This window comes from Corvus cornix, chromosome 1A (assembly GCF_000738735.6).
Source record: "Corvus cornix cornix isolate S_Up_H32 chromosome 1A, ASM73873v5, whole genome shotgun sequence".
Classification (NCBI taxonomy): domain Eukaryota; kingdom Metazoa; phylum Chordata; class Aves; order Passeriformes; family Corvidae; genus Corvus; species Corvus cornix.
The window spans coordinates 58,823,120-58,850,382 of NC_047057.1; the positions used below are offsets into that span (position 1 = coordinate 58,823,120).

Here is a 27,263-nt window from a genome sequence, read left to right on the forward strand (position 1 = left end):
CGCCCCGCGCAGGGGGCGGGCAGGGCCCCGGCGGCGGCCGCGGCCGGACTACAGCTCCCGCCGCTCCGCGGGACCGCCCGGAAGAGCCGCCGCCTCCTCCCGCCGACTTCCTCCGGCCGCGCTGGGCGCCGCGCACGGTACGCGGGGCCGGGCGGCTCCCGGGGCGCGGGGCGGCGGCCGAGGTGCGGGGCCGGGCCGCGGCGGGGCAGCGGCGGTGCCGGAGCCGCAGCTGGGGCGAGCCCTGCGCTGCCCGCTCGGCCCCGCTCCCCGCCCCGCCCAGGACGCGGCCCCAGCGCCGGGAGCGGAGCGGTGGGGCTGGGCTGGGCTGGGCTGGGCTGGGCGGCCGTGCCCGCGGCGGGAGCGCGGCCCGGCAGCCCGGATCATGGTCGGAGCATCCCGGTGCTCGGGGCAGCCCGTTGTCCTTCCCGGACAGCATCCGGCCGGGCATCCGCGGTGACAGACGGTGTGCTTGCGCTGGCTGCGGAGGGCCCGGCGTGGGTTTGGGGTTGTGCCGCTGTTCTGCTGTCTGCCTGGAAAAATGGCATACGAGTGCGGGGGGTTGTTGGTTTGGTTTTGATGGGGTTTTGCTTGGTTTTTAAAATTACTATTATTTTAAGGAAAAAAAAAAAATCCCTTCGTTTGATTTTCACATTGGAAGTCCCAGGAATGTTAACTGGGACAGGAATGTTAATGCTGCACTTTCCTGCCGGCTTTGGAGGGCAGTAGGGTAGCATTAAGGATGTTTGTTTTGAAATTAAGGTGTCTTATTTTGACTTTAAGTGAAGGGATAAAGCAGAACACCGAGGAGAGCTTAACAAATAAGGGTGAAAGCCTAACAAAAGCTTACTCAAAATACCGGCTGGCTGAAGGTAAATAGAGCTAAGTAGTTAGACAAGGCAGTCTAACACTCTAAAAGCATGCCTTCCTTTCTTAAAGGTATGTGCTTCATTGTCTTGAGTTCTGTGGGTCATCTTGCTGCCCAGTTCTTGCTTCTCCTCCACTACAAAGTTACTGTGGTGTTCTCACAATAATTAGAAGACTAACTTTAAGGAATGAACTGGTTGCACACTTTTCTAGCCTAGGGAGAATGCCAGTTTTGAATACAGAAAGGGCAGGATGAAGAAAGAGGGAAAACACAATATTTCGTGGTTATCTCTACACTGTGAAAGTGTCCTGTGCCAGAAGGCCTTCTAGAAAACTAGCTGAGATTGGAAAGCTCTGAAGAACAGATTGTTTCAATAGTAAATGCTGTTAAAAAAAAAAGAGGTGACTCTAAGGTCAAACCAGGTCTTAGCTTTAAAAGGGCTCAGTATCTTGGACAAATAAGATCTGTATTTGCATATGTTGACATGAAGCAAGTAGTAAATCTTGTGCTTTGGGCTGCAAACTGATTACTCAAGGAAGGAACTTTTCCCCACAGCATTGCACAACTAGCAGTGTTTTGCTTTCCTCGGGACAGCTCTGTTATCTGCCTGGTGGGAGGGGAGGGAGAGGCAAGGAAGCTCTTGTGTTTGACCAGCAGAGCGTGTGGTTCACAGGCCCGTGAGGACCAGGGAGCTGGGAAATTGGAGTGCCTTGGCTTCCCTTCTGCGTGCAGCTTGTATGGGGGTCAGCCCTGAGCTGTAGGGGTACTGCTGCCTGGAAGGGAGTAGCACCGTGTGATACTTAATGCAGCTGCTGAGTCTTCATTCACTGGTGCTGAGAAATGGTCTGGGACCTCAGGTGAAGGTAGTATCAAGACTACTTGCAAAGCTGTCTCTTCCAGGGCTAGTCTTGCCTTCTCACAGCTCCACTTGTAGGCACTTTTTTTTCCTCTGTGTGAACCCAAGCACTCTAGGCACATGTTCCTGCAAGGAGGTGCCGGTACACCAGGGTGCTCTGTGCCAGCTGGAGCAGTGGCAGTGTGGCTCAAGTGCACCTGGGCTGTGTAGATGGAGACAGATGGTGTCAGGTCTTGTACAGACTCACTGCATTTGTGCTGGATGAGAATGGAGGTGTTCAGGTGTGGTGTAGGATAAACATGACTCCAGTGTCTCAAAGCTGTCATGGCTGGCCCGTGTTACTCAGAGGGTCTCTGTGCCAGACTCCGTTTTGGAGGTCAGATGTGATGTTGCTTTCCATGATGGTTCCTGTATCCAGCAGTAGCTGGATATTGCTGTTAGTCAGGCACGTGTCATCACTGAGAGAACGGGGAGGGGAGGCTGCCAGCAGTGAAAGGTGTCTTGATGAACCTTTAAAAAGGAGGAACAGAAAGTCTGTGTGAAATAAATGGTTTTCAGCAGCAGTAATTTGGATGAGAGACTGGGCAATGACTTCCAATTTCTCCAAGTGAGGTTATGAAACTGAACTTGTAAAATCTTCTATCAGATGTGCAAATAATTACAAACCATGCCTGTAGATACAGAAGAACACAAAGGCATTATCTTCTGTCTTATTTCAGTGCTGATCCTTTGGGGAAACAGGGGTGGTGCTTTATTGTACCTCTCCTCAGCATTCAGAATGTTTGTGGTGTTGGCATGTCTTCTGAAACATGTGGAGAGAGATTCACCCGCTTGCTGGCAGTGGGGCTGTTTCCCAAAATCTGTTAGCAGAAATGGTCCCTCGGCCATGCCAGTGCAGCTGGGGGAGTGGAGCAGTGTGACATGGAACAGCATGAGGAAATTGTTTGTCTGTCATGGCCTTTCCTCAGTGCTGATAATTTCTGGTTATCTCGAAGTTGAGGCAGATGTCACCCATGCCCTACAGGTAGGGACAGGAAGGTGTGACTTGTCATGTGCTGTATTAATGAGTTAGTGACAGATGGAGCTGTAATGTCAGGCTTGAGAATAAATAGGCAAAGATTCCAGCTGTTGGATTTCAGCACTGTCCTCACAGTTACTTCCCTTTTTCCATCTATGCAAGTCCACTCTTGGAAATATTCTTTCAATTAATGAGGCAGTCAGATTGCAAACTCTTCTCCACCCATAAATGCTGCTCTTGTGGCTTCATCACCCATCTGTGTCCAGCCAGGTAGCAGTGGAAAGCTCTTACTTATGGCCACTCTGTAGTGCACCATGTGTGTAAGTGGTGCAGAATGGTCTTTAATGGGGGAATGCTGGAAACTGGTAGATCCAGGGGGTACTCTTTGGTCCTGGGCACTGAAGAGGCATCTGCTAGGAGAGAAACAAAAAAGAAGTGCCATGAGGGTACTGGGAGAATGGGAATAACAAGACACCTTAAGCCATAGAAGGTACTGAGGAATGTGCAAGTGATGAGATGGGTAGTGGTGTGAAACTGGTGGAAAGGCATGGCATAGAGTTGTTCCATCTGAATTCGAGCTGTTTGGGGAGCAGAGCTGTACTTCATATATGTGTTTTAATTCAAATATGTTTTCTCTTCTCCTCCCTTCCCACCTTCTTCTATTTAAGTGAGAAGAAAAATGACCTAATCACCATCCAGCCCTCGTGGCCAAGGCAGGAGCAGGGATAGGGCTGCCAGGAACATGGCTGTGCCTGGAAGCTTCCGGAGGCAGCCTGCCAACAGAGGCCTTGTGTCCCACTGCACCCACCATCATATTGTTGTGTTCCTGCTGACCTTCTTCAGGTAGGTTGAGTGTATCTCTGCTCAGAGATTTGTATTTTCCCCCTTTCCCCCTTAACATCCAGAGAAAATTCAGCCAACCTGTGTCTGTGTGTTTTCTGGCAGTTATTCCCTGCTCCATGCCTCCAGAAAGACATTCAGTAATGTCAAAGTCAGCATTTCCAGCCAATGGACTCCCTCCTGCCTAAACAGCACGGCCCCTGAGCTCCGGCCATACGAGGTAAGGACACAAGGGAGAAGGGAGTGCAAGGAAAGGTGGGCAGCTGCCAGTGGGCTGAGCTTGTGGGGCTGAAGAGGCCCCTTAGGTGTTCCTCACTTCTCAGAATGTGAGGGGGAACTTTAGGAGTTGGCATTGTAGTGTTATGGATCACCAGGCAAGTCTGAAATCTTCCCTAGTGGTACCCAGAGGGAAACTTCTTGAGAAGCTACAGTGTTCCAAAGGAAATGGGGGCCCCAACAGAGTCTGCAATAGCCAGAAGCATGGAGGAGGGGGAAACAGGGACTCTTCCTCTGGAGCGTTGGAGGCAATAAACCAAAGCAGTTAATGGGCTTACAGAGAGTTCTGTGAAATCCTGGCTGTGCTTTCTCTGTGGCAGTGGTGCTGCTGCCACTCTCTTAAAAGGATAGCCAAACCAGGAGAGAAGAGAGCTATCTGAGCATGCTAGCTGCTTATCCTAAGTTGATAGTGAAGAATGATGTTTTATCTTGCATCTAAAAGGTCTGATTTCCATGCTGAGCATCCAGTACGCCTTGTCTTTAAAATCCTGGCTTCAGTGAAAGCAGAGGGAGTTTGGCAGTGCTTGCTTGCAGGAAAGGAAGTTTTAAAGTGCTTGGTTCTCACAAATGGGAATGCAAGAACTACCTCCTGGTTCCTACCATAGGGTGTTTAGGGCCATGCTTGTTTTTTGTAATGCTTTGTCCTGATGCTTTTGAGAAGTGGAAGAAATCTCACATTAACAGCTTGGTCACAGGCCATGAGATCTATTAGAGCAGGGAGTTACAAGTCAGCTGCTGGAGCGTTGCCTGCATTAGAAATCATTGGTTATTTGAATGTTTGACAGAAGGAACAGAAGGATGATAAATGCTGACTTCTTGTGATAAGTGAGAATAGTAAATTTCACTTGTAATGTGTTCAGGATTTTATAGTATGGCCAAAAGGAGCGAGCATCCCAGGGATGCTAAAACAAAATACAAGGTGTTTCTGTTTAGTTCTTTAACTGACTTTCAGACAACTAGTATATTTTGGAAGCTGTTTTGTTTTGGTTTTTTTAATATATAGATGATTTGGTGTTTGCTGGATGTTGAGATGCGTGTCTGAACAAGAAAAATGGTCAAACTGGTCCTTTAGGTATCAATTTAGGTTCCATCTGTTAAACTAAGTGGACGTATGAGTAGTGTTGTCTGTGCAAGATGTTCTCCTGGAGAGCTAGAATCAAGCTGAAGCTGATGATATTTGAGTTAGGCATATCTGTAGGTTGGGCTTGGGTTGTGTTTGTTTGTTTTCTAATGGAGGCGTGGTGAGAAGGGAAGAAAACTTTGTTCTGATTAACTTTATTCATTCTTCAAGTTATCCTCAAAGCTTGCTTTTTTAACCTGATTTCATTAATCTTTCTTTGGGGACAAGTGAGACTTTTCCCCTTTTTTTGATCATATTGAAAGTAAAGTGAAACTCAGGGTAAGCAAAAAACCTAACAACATTAGTGACTGGAGTTTGTTGTAAATAGTTTCCAACCAGTCTACTTCTTCCCCTTGTTCTTTTTGTGGTCTTTCTTTTCTGTTTGTTTTCTGTCATTTCTTATTTTGGCTGCTGCCACATATACTTCAAGGGAATTATTTATTTAATGAAGACAGCGAGAGAAGTACAGAAGAGATGCTGCACATAAAACAGAATATGCCTTTATTGTATTATTCATTAAAATGCTCATCAGTGTCTCAGAGTAAGAAGCTGTCTAACAGTTGCATGGTTGTTAGAAGTAGGGTTTGTTTTGCCAGTCGTTTGTCTTGATCCAGGTGAAAGGAACATTTCTCCCTTCTGGTTTGCTAGCTTGCCTTTTAGAAGTGAAACAAAGTGTCAGTGGACATTTTCTGCCAGAAGATAATGCCAGAATTGTTCCTGATTTGATAATTAAAGTCTTGGAGGAATGGGAGCTTGCTTGGGCCAGATGCTGTTCTGCTTTGGAGCTGGGGTTTCCACTGAAAAAGAGTAGAATGAGCTATGCCTCTCCCTGTTCACCTGTCAAATTTTTCTCTCTTTAGCTCTGGAACAGCAGCCATTTATTTCCTAATGCAGAAGAAGCAACTCTCTTCCTAGGGACACTGGACACCATCTTTTTGTTTTCCTATGCTGTGGTGAGTAAAGCTAACCCCAAGCTGCTCAGCTTTGGTTGACTCTTACTGGGAACATCTCACCCACAATAAAAAGCTTAGTTCAGAGGCAAATCTTTTCTCTTTCGGTTTCTGTTAGTTCTGCCCATGCCTGTCACCCATATGAAGATGCTTGTTAGCAAACACAAGGGAAGTACTATCACTTCAGAATTTCTTACACTCCTGTCACCAGGGAGGACTAGTTCTGTCTCTCCAAGAGTTCTCAGCTGAATTCTTTCAAACAAGAAATGTAATGAGCAGCTACGAGCAGGGTTTCTTTGGTGACAAGAGAAGTGGTTAGAATCAAACTGTACGTTGGTATAATGGCGGTGTTTGGATTAGTTTGGCCTTTCTATGTCATTTTAATTCTTACAGCTATGGGGTGTAAATCTTCTGGCTTTATTTAATGCTGTGTTTTGTTCTCAGGGTCTCTTTGTCAGTGGCATAGTTGGGGACCGCCTGAATTTACGCTGGGTTTTGTCTTTTGGCATGTGTTCCTCTGCTCTGGTGGTAAGTTGGAATGTAGTAGTGGGATTTAAAGATCTTCCTTAGGGTTTCTGGGCAGGGTGTTGCTGTAGGGGAGAAGAGGCTCTGTTTCTGTGTGAGTCTGCTCGTGAGCTGTAGCTGTACCTCAGTGTCTCAAAGCCTGCAGGTATAACTTGGTGCTGGATGCATGTACTGCATTGTCTAAAGTACTGAGTGTAGATGACTCCCCCTTCCTGAAATGTCTAGTTCTGGACACTGTGTTAGAAGGAAATTCCTAAGTCTGAGGCACTGCCTAGAGACTTGATGAACAGCTTTTGTTCAAGATTGGTGTATTTGGACTTTTGGGGACTTAACTTAATCTCTGAGACCATGTATGTTGTTATCGAGGCTTTTGCTTCCAAACACAATCTTCACTCTGTTCTTTAAAGGACGTGCTAACAATCCCAGGCACTCATGTACTTATTGTATGTAATTGCTGGGAGGGTATGTGTCAAAAAAGAGTATCTGCTTAAAAAAAAAGTGTTCTTCAAGTTCAAACCACTGCAGATAAGTGTGAATCTGTTTTATCTCATGGTGGTTTTCTGGCTATTAAAGTAGTAGTAAAATGTGTGGAGTGTGTTTGATTTACCCAGTGGCTACAAACCCTACTGTGACCTATTGGGCTCTGCAAACACGTGACTACAAGTGTGCCTCAAGCACCCTGTGCCACAATGTGTGTTTATTTTGGCTGGTTTGGGTTAGAGCACTTAGTAATTTGAGACCTGGCTGTAGTATTTATGTTAAATTTGGTGAAGATCCATGACCTGTGAGGGTTCTGTGTTTGCAGAGAGCCTCATGGATTAGGATGTCAGTACAGCAGCAGATCAAGAGGCTACTCTATTTTTAGTGTTGTCACTGAAAGTATTTGTCTCTTCCTTCTCCTCTGCTGTTGTAACTGTGCTGTTTGGGGAGACAAAAGTCTTTTGGAGAGGAAGTGCCATGATAGCACGTTTGTCTCTGGAGTCAGAGCTCTGCTGGCTCAGCAGAGGGTGCTGTGAGTCCTGTGCTGTCTCAAACAATGCCAGCCTGGCCTCTGCCCTGGCCCTGCACAGCTCCCTGAAAGCTTGTTCCTTTTTTTAGCACCGCACTCCTGAATGTCTTTCATCAGTAGCCTCAGGGTGTCTTCTCTGTTTTCCCCCTGCTCCTCTCTAGGTGTTCTCCTTTGGCACACTCACAGAATGGTTGCATTTCTACAACAAGTGGTTCTACTGCTGTCTCTGGGTTGTGAATGGCTTGCTGCAGTCCACTGGCTGGCCCTGTGTGGTTGCTGTCATGGGAAATTGGTTTGGAAAAGCTGGGTAAGTTGAGTTGTCTTCAGTGACTCACTTTCTGACCTGCTGAGCAACAGATCATGCTGAAATTCTCAAATCAGAAAGGCCAACTGTTAGATCATAATTAAAATTAGGTAGGATGAAATGTGCCTTCCTTGTTACATTCTCTCTCTCTTTCTCATTTTTCTGGAGCCACAGCACAGCCTGGTGTGAACACAACTGTGTGTGTTAAAAGCACAGAGTCAAACTTCAAAAATCCCTTAGAGTGACTCAATTTTAATTTTCATACCACTGGAAAACCTGTTTCTGTCTACTTACCAATAAAGAGAGCAAATAGTAACTGACTCCTGGTAGATTCTACTCTCTCTCTGGGGTATTGCGGAGGAGTTCTAGTCAGTTTGTAACCTAGTTGCCAGCTCACTCTGCTTTAACACAGATGTTTCAGGGTTCCTTGCTTATCTATTTGACCCCTCCAAGTTATTATGTGTTTTGTTTTAAGTGAACTTTGTGTCTCTTTGAAGTGGTCAGGGAAAATGGTGTAACTTTATTCATAAGTTAAAGTTCACTTGAATGTTTTGTTTTGGTCTTGTTTGTAATGTCATCTGTCCTCACATTGCCTGCTTCAAATCTTTTTCCCCTTCTGCAGGAGAGGTTTTGTGTTTGGACTCTGGAGTGCCTGTGCATCTGTGGGAAATATCCTTGGGGCATTCCTTGCCTCCTGCGTTCTCAAATATGGCTATGAGGTAGGTATTGCTGCCTGGCTTCTAGCTGCACCTGCATGTCTGAATGGGTTATGAGACACTGGCTTCTTATCCCATCTTTGAGGGGCAGCAGCCTCATGTGTCCAATTTCATCTTACTGAGTTCTGTGGAGGTAAGCAGTAGGCAGAATAGAAAGGCTATTCCTTTCCTGACTCTTCCAAACTGGGAGAAATGAGCTTGAGACTCCTCTGTAAACAGGACTGATGTTACTGAGGAGCTCTAGTGTCACATTATACCTTCTTCTGATTTGGGTGGCTTCAAGTGCTCTTCAGAGTCATCCAGCACAGGTTCTCAGTTGACTGGAGTCACTGGAGCTGGAAGGGCATGGAGGCATAGCTGCTGTGAGTGGGAAGAGGCCATGCTGTCCTGTGGCAGTGGACAACTGAGCACAGGGAATGGGAGTGACCCAGCACATCTTGCAGCATGGGGTCTCTGAGGACAGGCTGGCAGAGCTGAGCTGGTCACTCTGGACATGAGAAGGCTTAGGGTACCAAGAGCAGCCTTCCAAAGCCTGGGAGAAGATTGCTGAGAAATCAGAGCCAGACTTTTTCCTGGACTACACTGTGAGAGAGCGAAAAAGCAGTGGGTATAAAGTGAAGCAGGGATGGTTCCAACTGGATATTTGGGAAACTATTTTCCTATGATGTAAAGCAATGGAACAAGGGGACAGAGCCTGTAGGATCTGTCTTTGGAGGATTTCAAGATCTGATTGACTAAAGCTCTGAACAATCTTGTCTGAATTTGGTGTCTGACCCTTCTTTGAGCAGTCCCCTCCAATAGAGCTGTATCTCTGGTTGAGTTGTCTCAGCTGCTTCCTCACTGCTGTCACCTCAGTACAGATAGGCCTAGATAGGACCCAGTCTATTCAGGAGATGCAGAGATCACTTGTTTCCAAGTGTTATGGATGCAGTCTGGGTTGTTGTAGCTGTGTTTGCTCTCTAATGAGGCTGGAATGTAAAGAAACCCTCATTAGTGAGGGAGGTGTGTGTGACTGAAAGTGCTTTAAAGAAGAATGCTTTTTTTATTCCTCTTCAGTATGCTTTCTTGGTGACTGCCTCCGTACAGTTTGCTGGAGGAGTCATTGTGTTCTTCGGGCTCCTGACGTCGCCGAAGGAAGTGGGTGAGTGGAAGAGCTGTGCTATTTCAGTCCCTTCATGGAAAGCAGAGCTGCAGCTTTCCAGGTAGTTCTACTCATTCTGACAGCATTTATCCTCAGGGCTCTTACCAAATGGTCTTGCACCTTAGTGCATTTAATGGAGCAAATGCTTTACTTGCCAAGATCACACTAAATGCTACCCTGCATCACGTGAATAGGGTCTGGATATTTTTTAAAAGCAAAATAAAACGGCCTGGCTTTAACATCTCCATTAGGATATGCCTAATTATCAGTTTTTCTTCACCTGAAACATCAGTATTTGTTAAAGAAACAGCAGACAAACTGATAACTGGTTGTTGTAGGAGAAAACTATGGCAAGCCTTAACTGTGCAAAGGGAAGGGAGAGTAGTTTTGGTCTGCAGGACTGCCACAGATAAATAACTCTTGGGTTGGATGTGTTTCTTCTCTGAAAAGGTGGCAGGCAAGTCAGAGTGTAGGAGGAAAACAAAAGAACTTTGGGGCTTTGACAGGGCCGTGGAGGAGGTTTCCCAGGTGCCTGCAAAGGCTGTAAAGTTGGTAGCGCTAAAGCTGCCATAAAGAGTGCTCATAAGAGTGCTCTGCATCCCAGGATGCACAATGCAGTTCCCAGGCCTTCCATTCCAGCAAAGGCACGAACAGGCAGCAGGTGTCTGTGTCCCTGCTGCTACACTCAGCCTCCACATTCAAGGGTGGTGGCACCCAGGAGCCAGGGCTGAGGATCCCAACCCCTCAATAAGGGGGGAAATGCACTAATTTGTTGTGTCTTCCAACTAATGGCCAGACACTCAGAACAGACAAAGCCGACGCCAGGATCAGACAATACTTTCAAGAGCCCTAGAAGACAAAGGGTAGAAACTGGCGGCACTGCAGAACACCATCTAGAAGAGTTTCTAAGCCAAAGGAAGATGGAGGTATGGGAGAGCAAGGGAATTGCTAGAAGGTAGAATTGCTTAAAAGAAGTGAGCATAGCTTTAGAGTGGGGAGAGGGTGAACAGGCTGTGGTCCGTTTTTCCTGTTGCTTATTCCTTGTAAAACTTAGGCCTCCCTGAGCTTGGAGCAGATGAAGATGAAGTCAGTGTGGAAGAAGATGCCAACAGACCTCTGATGGGCAATGACGATGTAGATGATGATGACCGGAATTACTCCATTCAAGCAACTGACAATGACAACCAGCCCAAGGCCATTGGCTTTTTCCAAGCTTGTTGCCTTCCTGGTGTAGTACTGGTGAGGACACAGGTTCTTAAGTAAGAGCTGACTTATCTGTTAAACGTAAAGCTGGCTTTTTGCGTTGTCAGGATTTGTTCACATCATTGTTAATATGTTGACCATATGTTGTAGTGGTTGACATCTGATGTCTCACACTGTTGAAATGTTGGGGTTGGGCCTGTTATCCTTGTGTGCATGGATGATACTGTCTGGGTGTGTGGTGTGTGTTGCTCTTCCCATCCTGCTTCATGGAGTGCATGTAATGAGCAGGGGAAGGGGAGCAGAGATCCTGCCCTTCCTGCTGTGAATTTGGAAGGGAGACCATGAGCAAAGGTGGCTGTAGGATGCTTCCTTGGTAAGATAGATGCCTGCCCTGAGGAGTGGGGTTCTCACTCCTAACTGAGCATCACACAGAGCTCTGTGGCACTGATACTGAGATTTGGGGTTTTTTAGTTACTGTAAAGCAGAAAGCTGGCCTGAAAAGCCTGAATTGGCATGATGTGACAGCTGGCAAAGTGTGTGGGATTTCTTAGGAACAACAGGAAACCAAGGCCTGGTGATGCAGTTTCCACATATCCTTGTCCTGACCCTTGAAAACTTGTGCTTCTGTATCAGCAGTATTGCCCAATTCATGTTCAGCTGAAAAGTTAACCTGTCATTAAAAACCAGTGTTAACCTTCTGCGTCTGTGGGCTGTCCCCTCTGAGTACTACAGCCAGTACAAGAAAGGGGGCAGAGTGGCTGGCTCAGCAGAACAGTGGGAACTGTCTGGATTTGTCATGGAGCAGAGCTACTGAATGGGCAGTGTTGCCAGGTATCTTTAATGAGCAAAGCAGTTGACTGTTGTGATTAAAGAAACAGGAAATCTGGAAGGGGTGGGTGGAAACCTAGAAATGTCAGTGTGTTGAATGCAGGACAACCCCAGTTCTGTTGTTAAGGCCTTAGTTGAGGGATGGCAAAAGAGAGCAAACCCATCTTGAGTTCTTTCCTCCTCTGGTAAATGCCTTACACAAAATGTTAGTGGTGGCATCTGCCTCAGTTGATGTGTGACCTTTTTCACTGGCCTGAGCAAAAGGAGATGGCAGCAACTGAGGTTGCTGGCTTCGTAGTTTGGGTTTTGAGGACACGTTCCACACCCTAATCCAGCAACCTGAACACCTCTGAGTTTTATCTGATGTCAGATTAGTGCCCAGCCAAACAGGGATACCATGTCAGATTGGTGAGAGACCAAATACTGAGAGAATCTCCAAAGCCTTGTCAAGATTCTACAAAGAATTTATTTGACATATTTTTTCTGTAGCTTCTCTCATCTCCTGCTGAGTGATACAGTGGAAGAGTTTTAGTGCAGACAGCTTTCCCCTGAGCCTCTAGGAATTCAGTGTTTAATCACTCAGACAATCTGGTGGACAGTTTCTTAGTGCATTGAAATAAATATCACTTTGTACAGTGCACTTTTCACACCCAGAGGCAGGAGAACTCTACCAAACATCCCCATGTCTTCCATATATGGTGGAAATTAGTTTGTGTCCTGTAAGAGTGAAAAAGCATTAATAATACAGCTAAAAAGTCTGTATCTATTAAAATAATATAAATTCAGAAGAGATGATTTTGTGGAGTTTAATATGTAAAAAGATCTGCTTTTTAAAATTCAAAATCAAGTGTCCATATGCACACAGTCTCAAAGGCTGTGCTTTAGCATCTTCATCCTTGTTTGCCTCTTCAAGTGGGTTCCTTGAACTGCTGTGTCGGTGTTTATCAGGCGGCTTTACTGAAACAGGGTGACCTGTCCCTCCACATGCTGGGCCAGCAGTCCCTGAGAACTAATCTTGGCCACACACATGAGGGCTCTGAAGGAGGAGATCTGCTAGCTAAGGACAAATTGAGCCCAGCAGCCAGAAGAAGGAGGTTGTCTCAGTTGTTGGGTTTGAAAGCCCGTGCTCAGCTTTGGCCACACCTTTCATCCCGTGTCCGGGAATACCTGCCTGGGGATTACGGATGAAGCTTTCTCTTCTGGTGCTGTAAGCAGATGAGCCTTTTGAGCAGCGCAAGATAGCACAGAGGAACCACTTCACAGAACTTTTCTCAGCATGATGCACAGATGACTAAATCTCAGGCTTGTTTCATGTCACGTGGTTGGCTCCCTTCTCTTCAGAAGGTGAATTAAATTTTCTTTTTTTTTTTTTTTGAAGCCTGATGTCATCTCCTCTCAAGATTACACTGAAAGTGTTTTAACCCATTGCATTCAGTGATAAAAAATAACCTTCTTGTCAGTGATTTTTGTATGCCTGGGTTCCCTTTGATGTTCAGCATTAAGCTTTCATGATGCTGCCTTCTTACATGAAATTCAGAAGCGCTTTCCCATGAAAGCTTTAGCTGGATCCAGAGCTTTATGGGAATAAGCAGAAGTGCTGTTTGCATTTCTCAAGTGCTAACTGCTCGCTGGCCCTCTCTTTGTTCCAGTACTCCTTGGCCTATGCCTGCTTGAAGCTGGTGAATTACTCATTCTTCTTCTGGCTGCCCTTCTACCTCAGCAACAACTTTGGATGGAAAGAAGCAGAAGCTGACCAGCTCTCGATCTGGTATGATGTGGGAGGAATCATAGGTGAGTGAGCAGGGGAGTGACATCTTCTTGCAGCTGCCTGCATAGTGTTTGAGAATGAAAGACAGTGAATGCAGCCAGAGCAGTAGTGTTCAGTGGGATCTCACTTTCACTGAATGTGGGAAAAGTCTAGTTATGTATGTGGCTGCTTGGCTTTTTTTTTTCCTTAAAAAAGTATATGACCCCCTAAAGAGTTTACATTTAACTGAAGGGCACTGTCACACTCTTGAAAATTACCCCCAGCTGGCACTTTTCTTCACTGACTAGGACTTCTTGAAAAGTGCTGTGTACAAAATGGGGCCCCTGCTTGCTACTTCCTTTCTGACAGGTACCCTGGGGGAAGATTTAGATCTGGGCTTAGTGGGTTCTGTACTGTCCTGTCTGTCCTATGTTTTTAAGGACAGACTCATTGCAGATCTCAGCAGAGCAGGCACCAACTGTGTTATGTTCAGAAATTAAATGTAATTGCTCTTGTTCCTGCTGGCTGCAAAATCTGACCCAGTTCCTCCAGAATAAAGAATATATTGTATATGTGTTTAGACTTCCAATCTCCTGTGCTCAGGTTCTTGCTTTATTCCCTTGTCCAGTTAGCTTTCCTATAATAGACATCCTCATTTGGGTCTGTTCAGGGTCAGTGTTTTTGCCTCTGTGGCCTTTTCTGCATTAGGCTTTCTCAGCATTCTGGCTTTTACCAGCAGAGCAGTTCCTGCAGAGGTAGCAGTGGTACGTAAGGTGATTTTTATTGGCCTTTGGCATTTGTTGCATTCAGTTGCACCTGCCCTACGTAGGTGAAGACAGCAGGGAATGTGAGGCCCCTGTGTAACAGTGCTTTTCCTGTGAGAAAAGAGCTGCCTGTTCTTGCACTTTCAGTTAAAGGAACGAGCCACAGTGTTCAGCTTGCTTAATCCAGCGTTGTGGTGGTCGTAGAGTTGTGATTGTCCTATATGGGAAGAGAAGGAAAGTAGGAGCATTGGCTAGTTGCATACCAGAAAAAAAGAAGTAATACATTCCCAATAGAGCACTATGAGTAGTTTTCCCTGCTTTATCTGAGACACTTAAATTTACTGTTGTCTCTGTGTCCTGGGCAGTAAGGGCAGGAAACGTAGCTCTCAGGATTTTAGAGGGAATGTGTATTGATGAGGAAGCCAGAGGCCACTGCACTCAGTGAAATGAGCTTTGTTCAAGGTGTCAGCATCCTGATCTTGACAGTGATATTTTTCTTTTTGAACAGGTGGGACTATCCAGGGCTTGATTTCTGACGTGCTGCAGAAGAGAGCCCCAGTGCTAGCAGTGAGCCTGCTCTTCGCTGTGGGCTCTCTCTTTGGATACAGCCGTGAGTATGCGTGTGCTGCACAGGGATAAGAGGTTCATTCAGTGCATCCTAGGGAGAACCAGAGTACAGCCTGTTCTCATTATGTTTTCTGGTCTTGAAACTGCTTCTGGATCAGAATGGTGCCTTTTGATCTATTTTGCTCAAGTGCGGCTCTGCACAGAAAGAAATCTGTTCTCTGGTTAATGGGGTGGAAATGAATTCTCTGAGTGGCTGCATTTCCCTATAGTGGTGAGTTATGGTACTGGTCCTTCTGGTACTGATCCTCCTTCAGTGTCAGTGAGATTTTTGGCATTGTCATTGTGTCAACACCATAACTGGTAGAACAAGAAATCTCGGGTGCTTCCCTATACTATGAGGAAAGAGAATCTGTGGACAGATCTGTACTGGAGTACATATACACTACACAGAGGCAGGAGAAGCTCTTAGACTTCACTACTTACACTTCTGTAAGTGGTGAAATTGGAGAGTTTCTGCCTCTTTTATGATAGATATAGTTCTTGCTGTCTGGCTATTGAAAGGAATCTCAGGAAAACAAGAGTGTAAGGAGATGGGAAGATGTAATTCCTGTGAAACATCTTATGAAGCACTTCTAGGGGTGGCAGGTATGTGTCTTCAGACAATGTCCTGTAGTACCAGAGTGATTTAACTCACTGGGATGCTGTTTCACTTCTCTGTGTGTTCCTCCAAAATGGGGTGGTGGTCCAGACAGACTTTTATAGAGCACTTTGAGATCTGTGGGTAGAAAACTGCCAGAGCTGGACATGAGAAGTGTGGCTTTTGGAAGCATGCAGGCTTACTCAGATGGTCTCGAAGTAAGGTCAATAAGTTATTGAATAGCAAGGATTGGGTTTGGTGGAGTTTTTGTAGGCTCTTGTGCTAGCTCATTGCTTTAAAAAGTGAATTGGAAGTAAACATGAAATTACTGCTGATGAGGTTTGAAGTTTGTACTAGACAGCAGAGCAGCCAGAGCACCAGGTGCCTTGTGCTTAACTCAAAATGTGCTGCTGTCCAGACAGATACAGAAGTCTCAGGTGATCCAAGGTTCCTGCAGTGTGATAATTCAGCTTCCATCAGCCAAAACAGGAAACCTTATTATGCCCATAGTGTGTTGCACCCAAGAGTAATAATGGCCTGAGAATCTGTGAAGAGGGTGCACCTTGCCTTGCACAGGAACTTGCCATGTGTGGGCCCTGAGTGGAAGTGAGTAAGGAATTCAGGTGATGCCTGGAAGTGAGGTATCAGGGAAAACTGTCAGAAAAGCACTGAGGGACTGTAATGGGAAACTAGCTGCATGTACACGTGCTGCTGGGAAGGCAAGGAGAACCTGTAGGTGCTCAGACATGGCTTTGTAAAGAGGAATTAGGAGATGGGGGTTTGCATGTTTTGCTTTATTGTGCAGCATTGTTTGGGAAGTTGCTGGGTTACTACCTCCAGGTCCAATCTCTGTACTTTAAAAAATGTTTTGGAAAATGGAGAATGAGTGAAAAGGCTTATTCAAATGTTGAATACTTTATGATGAGAGAGTTTGAGCTGAGCCTGACTTCCCCAGAGAGACAGATGAAGGATTCTCTTACTACTCAAGTTTATTTACCCTCACCTGGTCTTTCTCTTGCAGGTTCCCCAAACAGCAAACCTATCAATGCTGTGATCATGGCAATTACAGGTAACTTCTCAAAAGCCGCTGTTATGCTGGTAGACATCTAAATGTGTTGCAGAGCAATCAGTAACACCAGCCAGGTGGTGGTAAGGTGTTTGTGTGTGCTGCCATCTCTGATGATTTTGCAGAAAGGGTGAAAACTGGGGCCCAGTTTCTGTTACCTTTGGAAAACAGCTGTAGGAAAACTGCCTTACAGAGGGAGGTATAGAATAGTGGCCTGGAGCTGAGGGGATCTGCCTTGGCTCAGTATGATGAAGGTGGATTTATGCCAAATTACCAGTGATCTTGTATCTGAGGAACTGGGTATATGGCAGAGTCATGAGCTGCAGCTCAAATTTGAGGGTGTTTGTCAGAATCCAAAATACCCTGTGTACTGTGAGAGGTCACAAGCTTTTTGTGCCACCACACATACTGTGCTGTGTTATGGAATTAAGCCTGCATGAATAGAGCCTTTCTTTCCAAACACTCTTATTTCAGAACTCTCTGTCCTGTTGTTGTGGGTCCTTTTTTTTTGCCTTCCATCTCCTCCTCCATGAACTGTTGGAGACTGAGGCTGTAGCATGGGGGTATGATACTCCAAAGTAATTAAAACGTTCTTGTTGGCTGTTTCTGTGTGGGTACTCCAGATATCCAGGGTGTTCCATGACTGTATGTTTCAGGTACCCCTCTGCTTGCAGTTACGCTCTGAGCACTGTCCCTAGACTTAATTATTGTCCTGAGCTTTGCATGGTAGAAAATCTGGGTTTTGAAGGTGTTTTGTTGAGAATCTGAGTATTTGTTTTGCACCAAGGCTGTTGTCTTGTCATTTTCAGGGTTTTTCATTGGAGGCCCCTCTAACATGATCAGTTCTGCAATTTCTGCTGACCTGGGGCGTCAGGATCTGGTGAAAGGCAGCAGCGAGGCTCTGGCAACAGTCACGGGAATTGTGGATGGAACAGGCAGTATTGGTGCTGCTGTGGGTCAGGTGAGGCTGCCAAAGGAAAAGAGAGGTCTGGGGAAGGAAGAAAAGTGTCTGTTGTGGTTACAGATGTTAGTACATTCCTCAATCCAGAGTTGTATGGGGAGAGAAAGAGAGAGTTGGGGGATTTTTAAAATAATTAAGAAACAACCAAGGGAACCTGTCTGTTTTAACAAAGTTTCCAGTGGAAACAATGTAATTAAGAACTAAACTAAGTATTAATAGTGCTAATGTTAAGGCACTTTTGTAGTTCAAATGAATTTTAGATACTTTCATATCCTGAACTTCAAAAAGCTTCGCAAAGAGTGAAAAAATATTTTGCAAGTTGGAGATTTTTTGTTTTGAGGTGATAGGAAAACCTTCTCTTACAGAAAAGCATATCTCTATAACTGAGTAAAATTGGAATACTTTGGAATGTTACAGCATTTATGGAGCGATTTAAAATTTGCTCTTATTTGTGCTTGCGCTTTTTATCTGTGGATATCTTTTACACCTTGTAAATCCAGCCCCACTTGCTTCAATAGTCCTTACAGTATGCTGCCAGAGGTCTGAGGACTAGAGTGTTGCAGAGGAGGAAGCTGACAGTGTGCCCACTGGGGATGTTTTCTTCTCAAATACAAGTGTTAGCTACGTGAAAGAACACAGTGGTGCTTTGGGGAGGATTTAGGAGAGGCATCGGAGCCAGTTCTACTCCAGGCATCCTGCAGTGGTGGTAAAATACCAGGGATGCAGGCAAGGCGTGCGAGTTCCTTTTCTAGAAAGGGATTTGGGTTTGTGCTTGCCATTGATTGCCTGAAAAATACAATCATTCAGTCGCTCCTTTGTGGGATAGATGCTGCTTATCTCCTCTGAACATGGAAAATTACAAGTGCTCTGAGGACATGTATAAGTGCACTGTTACACTCAGTGTTCTTCTGGCATCCTCTCGGTGTTTTTGTCTTCCCACACACATACCATCCAAACTCACGTCATCATAAAAATTGGGTCTTTGGTTCTGAGAGATTCCACCTGCCTCCCCTTCCAACACTGCATTTATTCCAGCAGAGACAACCACGACGTCATTCCGGGGGTGTGTGAATAACAGCAAATGCACAATGAGCGTGTTAGAAATTCAGATCCTGTCCTGATACACCCAGAAGTGAAGAAGGGAGGCCCTGTGCAGCATCTGAATATAAATCTGCTAATAAGGGATACATTTTCTTGTGTGGCCTGGGCTGCCCAATTGAGCCAGGGTGCAGCTCAGAACAGAGTGTAGTCTCAAGTGTCTTGCCTGGATGAAGGGTTAAGTAGTTACTGGTTGCACAACCCTTGAAAATGTGTCTTGTGTAATTTATAAGCCATTCTAGAGCTTTTAGCTCTTCTGAGAGTACTTACATCCACTTATGTCCCAGTGTTCCGTGCAAAAACCTCGTATTCAGCAGAGTCAATTTGTCACCCTTTGAAACTGTAGTTCAGTTCTGTCTTTGTGCTGCTCTGAGTTACTGTAAAGCTTCAGGATGGTGTCTCTGCTTTGCTGAAACTGTGGGTTTCATACAGAAAAAGGCTGCTGTCCTGAGTCATCTCTTCTGACAGGAAAAGACCAGTTGGAAGATTTTGTGATCAGCTCTGTGTAGAGTGTCAACAGCCCACAAAGTCTAGGAAATGAAAGTGTTATGCCTGAAAGTCATGCTTATCTCCCCAGTTTGAATAATATTTTTTTCATTTCTATTTAGTATCTAGTGTCTTTGATCCAGGAGAACCTGGGATGGATGTGGGTTTTCTATTTCTTCATTCTAATGGTAAGAAATCACCGTTTTTAAAAATTCTTTGTCAAAGCTCAATTTGCCATAGGAGGTTTTTGTGAGAACCTGGGAATTGTGACTTCAGATACCATTCTCAAAGTGGCCTGTGGTGTGGCTTTGCCTCAGGTTGTCTAAGTCAGGTGGGTTCATTTTGGATCCTTTACAGTCCTGTTACCCAACAGGAACTGAGATTGTAGCAGAGACACAAAAATACTTGCCCAAAAATACCTGTATGCATTTCCTAAAGCTCGTACCACCTTACTGACTTCCAAGGCTGGACTTCTCCCTCCTGTGTCTCCATGATACACAGTTTCTAGTATTTTCAGAGAGCTGAAGTGAAGCTGCTTGTTTGTTAGGTCTTGAAGATTAGTGGAAGGAGTGATGAGGGTGTTGAAACTAAACTGAAAATGCCTTGCCCCTGTTTTGCTGCTGGGGCAGAGAATGGTTGAGGCCCTGATGTCCACTCAGCATCACCACAGTGGTGAACATTGCACAATTCACTTGGTCTTCCCTGCTGGAAGTGCCAGGAGAGGTCTTTGCATCTGTGCTGACAATGGAGAAGGCCACTTTGGTAACCAGCAGAGGTGGTGAGGAGGAAGGTCACTGAGGACCTGAAGATCTCATCTTTCATAAAGGGTGATCATGACAGCTGAAATTGTATGAGCTTTCCTGCAAGCTCAGTCCTTCCTCTGCTGTGCCACTCTGTCATTCCTTCTCTTAGCCTGTATCTTTCTGGGATGGCCTTGGGTGCACATTGGAGTGGGGGTGGCTGCAGCTGTGGTTGCTCTGTGCTGACTGTCTTGGATTTGCTTCTTTCCACAGACGAGTTCAACAGTCCTGTTCATTTCACCGTTGATAGTGAGGGAGATCAGGTTGCTGCTGCACGAGCGGCGCCTGCGAATGCTGGCAGAGTGACTTCTGCTCCCCTCTGGAAGGACTGCTGTATGGAACTGACAGCTGAGACACTCATCAAAGCCCTGGGAGACTTGTTTGGTACATCCTCCAGGTTTGGACTGATTCAAAATGACTCCACAAGACTTGATTGAGTCGCCTTAGGCAAGCTCAGTCGTGAAGTACCAAATACCCATCCTGAGACCACCCTGTCACGGAGCTGCTGACCTAAGCCAGACAATCCATGGGACTGACGGATTGTCCCAGCCTCCCAGGCTCTTCCATGCCAGCAGTCACACCAGGGTCTTCTGTTGGGTGTCTCATTCCTCTACCTTTTCTTATTTATTTCTGGATGTGCTGACCAAAGTCAGCTGTTTGAAACTGACGGTTTTTGGGAGGCTGTCTTGCAATGAATCTTGATGGTCTTTTGTGCTGGTGAAATCATACAGTGCAGTTCATGGATAGTCCTAAATTTAAGATCACCTTAGCTTTTAGAAAGGGCAAAAATAATTATTTGGAATTTACGCTGTCCAGTTGTTTAAAAACTGCTGTTGCTAAATCTCTGCACAGATGGACCTCTGCTATCCCCTAGTTATTAACTGTTATATATTCCAGTAGAGTCACATAGAGAAGTTACCTCTGTACTTGTTTTTAACATTTTTTAATAATGTTACTAATCTCTGAGAAATGAGATTTCATGGTTTTTTAAGCTATTGAATGGCGTGCAATACTTTACTGTGATCTCTGAAATAGGCCTTAGTAGGTCCTTTGTATCTAAAGGATCCTTGAATGGCTTCAGGGATCAGTAATGGGACACAAATACTTTCACTACTGCTTTGTTTATTGAACCTGATCAATACTGACCAAAATGGGTGTGAGGTGACCTTCTGAAGGAAACTGATGTCACTGACTTCATACTCCTTGGGCGATTGCTCATCTCTAGCAAAGAAGGATCAGAATGGAATTAAAGGAATTTAAGGGACCTGTCTGCTCTCAGACATGGGCTTCCAGACAGGGACTGAAGCGTACTCGTGGAGTCGCATTAACGAGCAACTGCTGCTCTCTTCCCCCACGCTCCTGTAGCTATGGCTGCATAGGGAACCTCAAGCTCCAGGGTTTGAAAGCTTGAGTTGTATCTTGAAGGGAAAGGTAGCTGCAAGTCTACCTGCAAGCACAAAAAACAAGTGGCTGCACTTGGTGTGGTGTTGTTGGAATGCTTTGCAGTACTGTGGTAAGCGGGATGACCAACTGACACCTCTAACATTTGTTGGTGATCTTAAAGGGATCACTGAGTAACTTCTCAAAAAATTGCTTTGTCTTTATGCCTTGAGATGTTTTATTGCAATAGGTCTGTGTTAACCTGCAGAACTTGTGAGCAAAGACTCCATCTAACTAGTCAGCAATGCCTGGGTGGGGGTGGAGAGCAGCAAAATTCTTGGAGCTGATAATTTGAAACTTTTAAAATGGGAACAGTTGCCTTTTCAAAATGTACAGTGATTTAATTTTATTTTTTAATTGATGAATGTCAATTTTTAGTCATGTGTTGATTGTAATGAGTGGAACATCATTAGTGCCTTACGGTTTTGCAGTTTTGAACAGTTGCTTGGTGATTGCTGCTTCTGCAGTTATATCTCCATGCACAGCTTTGCTTAATGTGGAACTCAGTTGCTCCATTTTAGACTTTTTTTGAGTCTTTCTCTCTGGGTGGAGGTAATTGTTGCATCTTTTTGTTAACCCTCAGAATATTTCAGTGCTTGGGAAAATGATGCCATTAAGCTGATACGGGACCTGAGTCCTGTTCTTGACTCTTCTCATTCCCATTCCAATTTTTGCCTGTATAATTAGAGCCGGAGACTGAGAATCTATCATCCTGTTCTCAGAATTATGCCCTGGGGTTAGTGTTCACATCCCAAGCTACTCATTAGCCCCTGTACAAATAGAATGAAAACTCCCTGAAATTTAGTTCTAAAATTGATGGCGGCACCGTTTACCCCAGCCACGGCGTCTGAAAATCTCTGGTTTCAAATTCCAACCTGGATGAACTTTTTGGCTGCCTCTCTGGGCAGCAGATAAGCAGCTGATGAAAGGTGGGGTGGGAAAGGGATGTTGCTGGGGTCGGGGGGAAGGAGAGGCCGGCCCCTGTAACAAATGGCTTCCTGTAAACAGTTCTGTCCCCTCTTGAGAAGTGTCAGGAGTGATGGAGCGCCGAGCCCGGGCTGCCCAGCCGCTGCATCCAAGCGTGCGGCGCTTTGGGGCCACCCGCAATTAGTGAGGCGTGCCTATGGCCTCAGGATTGCTGCTGTTGTTGTTGTCCTGGATTTTCACTACTGTGTGTTTCTCCAGGGTGCTCTGAAGGAGAAAGGTTTTCAATCTGGTCATGTCCGAACTGATCTCACGTGAATAAACGTACTTCGACTTGATCTGGGCTTGTTCTTCCGTGTGCTTTGTTCCACTCTCCCCGGTGTGGTTCTGCTGAGCGTCCTCCTCTTCCTCCTCCTCACAGGTCTGGCTCTAGCAGCTGCTTTTCACTCAACTGCTGTGAAGGCCTGAGCCCTGGCTAGTGCTGAAACCAAACCCTCATCCCAGCCTAAAAGGGGACCATGTTCCCTGGGCTGCAGTTTGGCACTCCTCCTGATCAGGCTCACAGGAAGTTTTGTGCAAGTCCCCTAACAGAGATGCCCATAATGGTATAATTAATGGCCTTAAATAAAGGAACCAGACCATATACTTGGTTTTATTAATTTATTTCTTTGTTGATCTGCATGTAGAAGTCAGGTGTTCTTCCCCTGGAACTAAATGTACCATGTGCCTGTGGGCCCTGCTGTGCCTTCTCTCCTGTGGCTTGTTCCTTTAAACATGAATCCACATCCTTGCTTAGCTGTGTTTAAATGGACACAGTGGGGAACTTGGTAATTGTGTTTGTGTTTTATAGTTTATATTAAATTCCAAGTTGAGCACAATACCAGACCACTGGAGAAACTCCTGTGCCTGCATGTTCTGTCCCTCAGCCCTGAGTAGTTTGGTGGTGCTAGGATGCTATTCCTCAAGAAAACTAACAGTTCATATTTTTACCCCTTCTCTGTCACTTTTTTTCCCCACCTACTCATCAGGAACTTTCCAGCCTACTCTGGAAGTACTCTGAGGAGTAGAGCTTTGCCTGAGTATCTGAAAATGCTGAGAGTAGCAAACCCCATCACCACCGCTGTGACTGTGATCTCCAGAGCTGAATGTGTGGGCAAGCAAGAGAGGAGGAATTGCTTAACTTCAGAAGTGCAAAGGAAATGCACAAGGAACTGATCTCTGAGTGTTTTAGACAACGCCAGGATGTGACAGACTGACCAAACTGGTATTAAAAGAAAAGGTGTGCTTCAGCCCTGTAACACTTGTCTGTATCAAGGAAAGGCCTTGCAGTAGATGCCCTACAAGCAATGCTGCTGCATCCTGGTTTTCTTGGAAGCGTGGAACCCAAAAGATCTGGATGTCTGCCTGGTGGGTACCACAGTGCTCTCCAAAGCAGGGAGAATTGAGCTGCTGCCCTAAGTGCTGGGCAGCCTTACGGAGCATGTGAGCTGCTTGTCCTCACCAAACCCAGGAGAGCAGCTTTCCCTTCTGCAGGAGAGTGGGAGGAGAAGCAGCAGCATGCTTTAGGGGTTGTTTTCTGCCAGAGGGAAAAGGACAAAAAGTATTTTGAGATAGTCCCACAGACCTCACCAGTTCAAGCACTGGCTGCTCAGGGATGTCTTGGACACGCTGCTCTTTGGTTATTCTCCTGTAATTTAACCCTCTATCCAGCTGTGGCCAAAGTGCTCTGCCAAACCTGTTTGAAATTTCTCCCCTCCTTCTTTTCTAGGTTCTTTTCTAACTGGAATTGCCTATGGGGATGTTTTGGGTTCTGTATTGCAGAAGTTTTCTAAGGCACAGCATGCCCACCTTCCTGCATCTTTGTCAAGCCTTATCTAATCCTTTTAGTAAACAGCCTCCCGCTCGCAGGAGGCTGTAAATACAAGCTCTTAGGATGCTGTGTGAGGCTGGACTGGGGCTCCCTGTGGTATCTATATGCCCAAGAAAACATGCCCCATCCCTGGAAGTGTTTAAGCCCAGGCCGGATGGGCTCTGAGCAATCTGGTCTAGTGGAAAGTGTCTGTGCTTACAGGAGGGGGGTTGGAACTAGATGAACATTAAGGTCCTTTCTAACTCAAACCATTCTGTGATTCTATTAAAGCCTCTCTAAAGGAGAGTTGCTTAGTACAAAGATGAATTTAGGCAATTACTGGGAACATTTCTTTTGGTTCTCCTGCACTGGTGATGATATTTGTATACATTTGGATCCCAGGAGGTTCTCTTGGAATGTCTCCTTTGTCCAGGGCTGTGACAGCATGCAGGTGCAGTAGCCAAACTGGAAAGTACTCCTGGAGCAGAGAGCAAGCTTTGTTACTCTCTTCTAAAGTTTAAGAGTACTGCCAGGAGAAGAAAGACTGCTGCTGAGAATAGAGAAGTCCAAGTAAAGTATTTGGAGACAATCTATTTTGTTTGGGAATAGATTTTGAAGTGGCAGGTGGAGTTGGTGGACTTGGAGGTGAGTTGGTGATGTCTCTGTCCTTTTGGTGTTCTTCCCCTGTTGTGAAGCAAAGGGAATCTGTACAACACCACCTCTTGTCCTTGAGGGCCACAGAAGTAGCAATAGAATTTGGAGTGTACCAGTGGAATGACAGCAGCTAAGGAGGAGATTACTTACATGTGCTAATTAAATCTTGTTTCTTTATAATGCAGTTAGCAAAGTATTGGGGATTTGGGCTGGGTTGCTTTCTCTGGGCTCCTGGATTCCAACACGACCCCAGAGAACTCCTATACCTGGACACCTGTGTCCTCACTCCTTTTCCTGTTAGGTGGGACCCATTTCTAGAAACTCACTCATCTGCTCTGGGGTGCATGGCAGAGAAAAGGATGTCGGGCTGACAAGAGCTGGTGCTTGCCTGCAGCGAGTGCCAAAGATGACAAAGCAGTTGGGTTTCAGCCCACTGCACTATCCAGCCAGAAGGATGGGAGTGTTTGAGAGGCAGTTTCATTGGGACTGGCTCAGATATCCATTTATCTCTTCTTCATCCTCCTTGCTCTCTGCTGTAACTCCTGCATCCTTCTTGGAATAGTAAGATTTCAGTTCTTCCAGTCAGTAGCAGGTTCATCCCAGGACTGCTTATCAAGTCATGGCAACAAATAGGGCAGACGACAACAAGCAGCTGTGCTCATTCCTCTGGAAGGCAAAGGAGCTGTTCGTGGGGATGGATACAAAGGTGGGAGCCCTGCCCGTGAGAGCAGTCCTGTGTCAGCATCAGGGACTTGGGAATCAGCCCACGCGCCCAAAATGTCTGGAGCTTTGTCTCTCTGTGTATCTCTGAAGCTCCCAGGCTCATTTTTAAACCCTGCCTTGGTCCTTCGTGCTCAGGTGGCATCAGGGCTGGTTTCCCTGAGGGAAGGAGGAAGGGGAACATGGAGCTTGGTTCCAGCAAGCTGGGTGCCAGCCTGGTTATGAGGGAATCTGGCCTTTGCTCCCAGATGGCAAAATCCCACTTGCTTTATGCACCTGGTTCCACTGTACTTCGTCACCTGCCTTGGCTGCTATTTTGCTCTCAGTTGAATGAGGATCTCTGCCTGACTTCTCCAACTTGATTGAGCACAGTTTTCTCAACTGCCTTCACTTCTTACAAAGAAAGGGAGCAGGGAGTTGTTTTGGAGGGTTTATCGTAGGACAAGGACTAGGTTTGCTGGCTTTTCTTTGCTCTTCTCTTCCTAATTCCACTGCTTCACCTCAGTTTACCTGTTTGACCTCAGATGTACAGGACCATTTTTTCTGTCCCCAGTCTGTTTTCTTTGCTGCAGCCTTTGTGGTAGCTTGTCTCCAGGACCAGCGAAGGAGACAGTATTTTCTGTGCTAACAAAGGCAGCATTGTTGTAATGCTGTTGCAGAGTGGGTGGATGTGATTGCCAACAGACATATTCCTTCTGCTAGGGTGTGGATTAAGGCTCAAGGTGACTTTATTCCTTCATAAATTCACTGACTTTCCCCAGGGAACTGAAGGGGCAGGACTGGGAGGGAAGAAGTATGATAAATGAAAGTGTTGGAAGGAAATGCACTTACATAGGCCACGCTACCTAAAGAACAAATGCATGCTCTGAGAGGAGCTCTCACCATTGCTTAAGGTACCACTCAGAGGGTTAAAAAACCCAGGAGGATGTTTAGCTGATAAGTTGAGCACGGCTCCCTGCAGGCTGCTCTCCCAGCGTAATTGCCTGGGTAAGTGGATTAGTGAGCAGCAGCGGGGCTTGTTCAGGGTTAGGCAGGCTCTGAGGGAGCGAGCAGAGCCCTGTCCCTCACAAGAGGACAAGATGCAGGCAGCGCTTGCTGCGGGGAGCAGCGCTGCTCCCTTCCAGCCAGACGTGTTTGATGCCAAAAGCTGTGGCTGACGGTTGGTTGTCATTGCGGGGGCTCGCTGGAAGGGTCCCATGGAAACAGTTCCTTTCAGAGCTATCACTTGTCCTTATCTGCCGCGAGGTGGGTATGGTGACAGCAAATCACATCTTGGGACACTTCTTTGCCTTTGTTGCCATGGGAATCGGTGTCTTCTGCAGCTTTGTCTTCTGTGAAAAAAAAGAGGGGTATTGTTACCTCCCCTGGCTTGCCCACCAAAATGTGCTGAGGGTGAGAGGGGGGTTGTGGTCAGCCACAGAGCACCGGCAGAAAAGCTCCATGCTGGGGACAGACTGCGAGGTCACTTTGCTTTAAATCTCAGCCAGCCACGCAGGTCCCTCTGCGGTAGTTGCCACACCTGCCCTGTGGGGTGGGGATGCAGAGCACAAAGGGAGGCACCCTGGCCCAGGTGGCCCTGCTCCACCAGCCCTGCATGTCAGATGCTATCAGACCTTGCCAGAGTAACAGGGCTGGGACTTGCCCTTGCATCCACTCCATGGTTAGGTAGAAGAATCTGGGTCGTGTCCGACGTGCCAAAACATGACATTGGTTCAAAAGCCTGGCATGGCCCAGAGATTCAAACATGGGAACTCAGATGGGGTCCCCTGCCTTTGGGGGAGTTGTAGGGTATGGACAGAGGTGTACCAGATTTGTAGGAAAGCTACTGTGTTTTGTTTCCCTTCCTGGGTGACTGAGTAGCCCCAGCAGGGATGTGGGAGCCATGCAGCTGGTGCTTCC

The 27,263-nt window shown here is 46.2% G+C and overlaps 1 protein-coding gene across 2 annotated transcripts; it reads left to right on the forward strand.

The window, feature by feature from the left end:
- The first annotated feature begins 43 nt into the window (after window positions 1-43).
- On the forward strand, window positions 44-22,479 carry SLC37A3 (solute carrier family 37 member 3). Of its 2 annotated transcripts, none has more exons than XM_039571014.1 (15): window positions 44-137; window positions 3,408-3,582; window positions 3,685-3,799; window positions 5,836-5,928; window positions 6,370-6,453; window positions 7,621-7,766; window positions 8,386-8,482; window positions 9,536-9,620; window positions 10,675-10,859; window positions 13,301-13,442; window positions 14,671-14,772; window positions 16,388-16,435; window positions 17,242-17,393; window positions 19,100-19,165; window positions 19,991-22,479. In XM_039571014.1, the coding sequence occupies exons 2-15, from the start codon at window positions 3,482-3,484 to the stop codon at window positions 20,081-20,083; spliced, it is 1,509 nt and encodes a 502-aa protein (XP_039426948.1). In that variant the 5' UTR covers window positions 44-137; window positions 3,408-3,481; the 3' UTR covers window positions 20,084-22,479. The 2 variants fall into 2 exon arrangements, with proteins under 2 accessions (XP_039426948.1, XP_010408673.1); XM_010410371.4 differs by lacking the exon at window positions 44-137 and adding an exon at window positions 370-463.
- The last annotated feature ends 4,784 nt before the right edge of the window (window positions 22,480-27,263 follow it).